The 6,028-nt window shown below is 40.4% G+C and overlaps 1 protein-coding gene across 4 annotated transcripts in view; it reads right to left on the minus strand.

Annotated features, from left to right (window-relative positions):
• Positions 1-3,519, minus strand: part of LOC310857045 (receptor-type tyrosine-protein phosphatase eta-like) — a 64,800-nt gene extending 61,281 nt beyond the window's left edge. For all 4 annotated transcript variants that reach the window (XM_083762644.1, XM_083762643.1, XM_083762646.1 and 1 more), the window contains exon 1: positions 3,321-3,519. In XM_083762644.1, coding sequence (XP_083618770.1) covers positions 3,321-3,389 — 69 coding nt within the window. In that variant the 5' untranslated portion in view covers positions 3,390-3,519. The remainder of the gene's footprint in view (positions 1-3,320) is intronic.
• Between the last annotated feature and the right edge of the window lie 2,509 nt (positions 3,520-6,028).

Here is a 6,028-nt window from a genome sequence, read left to right on the forward strand (position 1 = left end):
CATATTAGGGTTTAAGAGGTTAACTCTCTGGCCTCTGGCTTTGGGACAAGAAACTCATCCTGGTTCCACAGGTACAGACTGACTTGTCTCAGGTGGTAATGTGTTGATAGGGTAGGACGCAGTGTTACCACCTATAAAGTGATGTCTTGTCTCAGGTGGTAATGTGTTCATAGGATATGATGCAGTGATACCACCTATAAAGTGATATCATGAAATTTAACGGCCATGACATACATGTTTTACTTCCTTAATTGTACAACTTCCTTTAAGTATACAACTTCCTTCATTACACAACACATTTTAAACAAATAGCTGTGTTATATAGGCTATGCTGTATGTTACATACTGTGACCAAAACAGTCCGACCCCAAACACTAACCATAACCCCACGTTTTGGGGCTTGACTGATTTTCTTCCCGGGCCAACACAGGCATTTGCGCTCCTGGTCACGCTCACAGTACAATTATGTGCTATCCCTCAACATCCAATCTGATAATAATTCCCACCAAGTCCACATCAAAAGCCCTGTCATTTCCACCTGTTAATGTACGTTCCCCCAAACAGGATTAAAACCCACGGCATGTCATGGCGACTGGCTGCCTCACATTTGCATGTGTACCAGAGAGGCTCTGTGCTAGAGCACACTGACAACTGTGTACTCTTCATAGAGGCTTTGCAAAATGTATCTGTATGACTCATGGTTCATTAGTTCCTCTCATCAAAGCCAGGCAGCACGACTACACAACACAACAGTACAGTACAGTACCGGAGAGTACAGCTATTCAATGTACAGTAAAGATCCTTGCAGACTGACACAATTGGAGGGAGCAGACTTAATATTATTAATGTTTTATCAACTGGATAAATTAACAAATTTCCATCATCAGCCTTTCAACTGTTTTTGACGTGTAGGAAGTGTATAAGGAAGTGGTTCTCAAAGTTTTTCAAGTCAAGGAGCCCCAAATATTTTGTGCCATGAAGGACCCCCATACAAGATTGCGGTGTTAAAAATGTCTACATTTGTTTTAAAAGAAAGTCTAAATGTGTTTGAAAATAGCTAAGGTACTGTAATAGGGGCCCTAGCTGTACAAACAGAACCAAATGGAAGATGTGATGTGACAACAAAGCTGATTCAGATTTCGAGTCTAAATCACACCCCATGCGTGACAGCAAGTACGGCAGCCAATCCAGCTGTTCTATAGAGCATATATTGGTTCTCGAACCTTTTAATTTCAAGGATGCCCATATAACTGAGAATATACAGATGGGACCAAATGGACCCTACAGGTCTGTTCCATTTATAATGCATGTACTGTAGCCTACTTATACACTCCCTCCCAGTGACAGAGTGACATAAACCTCAGAGGAGAACCTCATTCCACTGCGGACCCCTTGGCATTGGCCACACACATCCTCTCTACCTATACCTCCCCTCCCTCCCTCCAGAAAGGCCCCTGAGATGAGAACAGGTGGGTCTGTGACTACAATTCACCGGCCATTTGTAATGGTTACTTCAGGATTTAAATTCAAAAGTATCGAAAGTAGCAGATCTACAAGGTCGAAACACGTTGCTTGGCGCCGCGTTTTGAGATTGTAATTCTGCTGCTTTTTATGCTTTTGTGTGATGCTGTATAGGATGATGAAGTAAGGCATTCATTTACAAAAACCTGGTGGTGTAAAGGCTTGCACGCAGTAACAGCGCACACATTCAACTAAAGGTTAAACCTAAAGCCAAAAGCCATGCAAATAAAATACAGGATTCACGTTCTTGAATAGGTATTGGTAGCCTATACGGTAGGTCCAGGGTTTTGGACACTAGTCATGTATTTGAGTCGTTTTACACAACAAAAGACTATACATAAATAAATAAAGTTTAGTGAGATGACTAAGAATCTAAGATGATCAGTGATTTAAAAACAAAACATTCATTTTATATATAAATAGTAATAATAATAATAATAATAATAATAATAATATGTTTTATATATTATATTTATTTAAATTTTTTAGTTGTCAGTGTTTTGGGATTTATTGACCAACTTTAGTATTATACACTATAGAGGTGTTTTCTTTTTTGCATATTTATGGTTGTGAACATCAAAACATTTATTATTTTAGTGTAATGTATACTGTCCAAAATCTCTTGCACACCCGATTGACCTGAATACAATCTTTGTGACAGGTGTTCCTTATAATTTGGAACACCTGAAAAAAATCAAGATGTACTTCACAATGTTAATGATTTTTTTCAGACCTCCAGTTCTAGGAAACACAGAATGGGGGGGACCTTTTTTCTATTATTTCCACATAACAGCTCTAAGATATATTTATGACATAGTAAAATGTTGAAAATTAGTGGTATTCTCCATTAAGGAATAAAAGACACTTGCACTTCACACGGCCAATACAATATTCAATAAAAGTTTCAGTCAAAAGGCATTCATCACATATAATAGGTCCTTGACCAAAACGATGCCTATACTCTTTATTGAGCAAGTGCAAGTATTTTATTCCTTAAATAACACACGTGGTCCTGTCACAATTCAGGTGTGCAAAGACACTTTTGACAGTGCATTACACTAAAATTAAAATTAAAACGTGATCTTCACAACCATAAAAATGACAATAAGCACCTCAAGAGTGTATAGCCTACTAAAGTTGGCCCATAAAACTTAATACTGAAAACAAAAAAACCCTAAAGCAGATGTATCAATAAACTTTTTTTATTTATTTAAATAATTAGGTTTAATGTATTCTGTCTGTTTTCCAGTAAAGAGCTTTGCCATTGTTAAAGCAGTCTCCCACTGAAGGTCAGGGCAGCATAATTACAATAATTAGTTTGCTGAACATAAATTTGAATCTATTACAATTCTCAAAGGACCATTAGCCTATTCATCATTACAGCAGTACTGACACTTCATCATCTGTAAAAAAATAAAAAATAGCACTTTTGTGTCCCCATAGTCACCATGTTGTGTAGTAGCCTAATAGCTCATTAGTCATTACATCTGTATTTTCAATATGAGCTCAGAAATTCAGAATTCATAGCCTACAACTACATGCTAATTTATGCCTGGGATGGTATAGGGCAGGCTATCTGACCAGTTGCATCTGACCTGATGCAACAGTAGCCCCACTGAGGTAACGTTACTAATGCAACAGGTGCGGTGCAACCCCGTGGGCTCAACGTAGCCTTTAGAGGACGCAAATACAAGGCTGCCTTTGTTTTAATACTCAAACCACAACACCTGCGTCTTTCTCTGATGCTTTTACAAATCAATGTGATATGATATCCATGAGAAGCTGTCTTCGTGTCTTACCTTGAGGAGTGTATAACACAGCAGAAGGGTTCTCAGTGCAACATTGAGGTGGTGGGACAGGCGCTTCATGATGCTGTTTGGAGGGCGAAGTGAGCGATTCTTCTACCCGATGAATAACGCTTTCATTTCCAAAATGTGTCTTCACTCCTCCTGACAAACGACAACAAAAATATCTTCTCTCTCTCTCTCTCTCTCTCTCTCTCTCTCTCTCTCGGTCAAGTTGTTTGGTCAAATAGTGGCATGCGTGAAACAAGAAGGAAAGTTTTCTCTGTCCCCTTACAACGGGGAGGAGCGGTGTGTCCACTCGCGTCACTTTAAAAAAGTTTCAACCCTCCGCTGCACACACACACACACACACACACACACACACACACACACACACACACACACACACACACACACACACACACACACACACACACACACACACACTGTCACACACACACACACACACACACACACACACACACACACACACACACACACACACACACACACACACACACACACACACACACACACACACACACACGTGCGCGCGTGACTGTGCTATCTGGACTCTGGAGTTGACCGTGCAAAGAAAAAATAAATACGGTATAATCTATCCCCCCCAAAAGTGGAATTCAAAACTTTACTTGAGTAAAAGTACAAAAGTAGAAAGTATGTAGGCCTACTCATTGTGCAGAATGTTAAGTTTCACAACTTTCAAATGAGTGTACAAATATTTAGAAAATAGCCAAAGTTTAAATACGACTGAAGTGATTAATGTAGCCTTTGATTTATAATAATAATCAAAACGTAGGCCTACAAAGTATTGGCTATAGCAAAGTTCTCAAATAGGCCTATACTTGTAGTGAAGTAAAATAAAATATGAATTTGTCTCTGAGATGAGTAAAAGGAAATGTATAGAAAATTGGAAATAGGCGAGAGGGACGTCTGGAGCTCTCTGGTGGAACTGTTTCCCCTGCGACCCGACTACTGATAAGCGGTTGAAGATGGATAGATGGATGGATGGATGGATGGATGGATGGATGGATGGATGGATAGTATACAGAAGATAAACACCTGAGTGACTTACTGTAAGTGGTTGAATTGAAACCATAATACAGTAGGCCTATGATGACGTTACTTTGGATTATGAGTCAACCAGAAAAGGGAACTGGAAGTGACCAGTTCTTTCAGAGATGTTGAAATACAGATCTGTTTTCAGATCTGTTTTCTTTCTAGTTCACTAGATCTGTTTTCCTTCTCTTTTTTTTTCAAGCGATGACTCTCACGTACATGCAGCATCATCCCCCAAAAAGTGGACTTTGTCTGTCGAGTGCATATAGGGCGGTTGTTGAGTAATGTAAAAGCCATCCGGCTTTCTTGCCATAACTGAGCGACACTATAGTGTTAAGGAATTCAATGCATGCATGGGGTCCATGCACAATACAACACACAGCTACTAAGGCACAACATGTTTAAAAAGCTGACCCCGTTTCATAAGAGCTTATTAATGCCTGTGATTTAACATGAGGGAGGAAAACAGTGAAACACCAGGCTGATGGTGCATGATGGATGGCGATGAGCTGATAGCCTAAAAGGAAAATGCAGTGGCTCATTATATAAAGCTATAGCCTATGATAGTGATTAATCAGTAATGGGTCTCTTCCCGCTTTACGCATGACCCTGCTTATATAATAACCTATTGTAATTACAATAATTCATGCTTTCATAATCACTGACGTGGTCAAACCTTTTTTTTATTGAAATGAGGGTAATCCTGTTGTTCTAGCTGGCTCCAACAAACAGGTATACAGGTGGAGTGGGCACCAAAACAGTGGGCATTTATGTTAAATTGGCTATTTTCTTCATGCTATACATGATTTGAACATGTATCATGTTATCAGACCTAATTTCACCCTTCAACTTTGAAGTATAGAAATACAGACATTGACAACCACTGCCATATAAATTAGAATAGTATACAGTATATACAGTATAATAGTATACTTCAGCTCTCACTGGACCGGTTCGCAGCCGAGTGTACGGCGGCTGGGATGAGGATCAGTGTCTCCAAATCTGAGGCTATGGATCTCAGCAGGAAACCGGTGCAGGATTGTGCAGTCCGGGTATAGGGAATGAGGCATTACCCCAGGTGAAGGAGTATAAGTATCTCGGGGTCTTGTTCACGAGTGAGGGGAGGACCGAGAAGGAGATCAGACAGAGAATCGGAGCGGCAGGGTCGGTATTGCAGTCGCTGTACGGCACTGTTGTAACAAAAAGAGAGTTGAGCCAGAAGGCAAAGCTCTCCGTCTACAGAGCAATCTTCGTTCCTATTAAGGTCATCAAGTGTGGGTCACCGAAAGAATAAGGTCGCAAATACAAGTAGCCGAAATGGTTTGGTTAGGATGCCTCTCGGGCGTCTCCCTAGGGAGGTCCTCGAGGCACGTCCTATTGGGAGGAGACCCCGGGGCAGACCAAGGCGCAGTTGTAGGAAACACATGGACTCTGGCCTTGGAACGTCTCGGGATCCGCCAGGAGGAAGTCACTAATTTGGCTTACTGTAAGTGGTTGAATTGAAACCATAATACAGTAGGCCTATGATGACGTTACTTTGGATTATGAGTCAACCAGAAAAGGGAATTGGAAGTGACCAGTTCTTTCAGAGATGTTGAAATACAGGATGAGGCTTCAAAGTTGCATGCAATAATCGAGACGATCTA

Source organism: Protomyctophum parallelum (assembly GCF_964188405.1).
Source record: "Protomyctophum parallelum genome assembly, chromosome: 4".
Classification (NCBI taxonomy): Eukaryota; Metazoa; Chordata; class Actinopteri; order Myctophiformes; family Myctophidae; genus Protomyctophum; species Protomyctophum parallelum.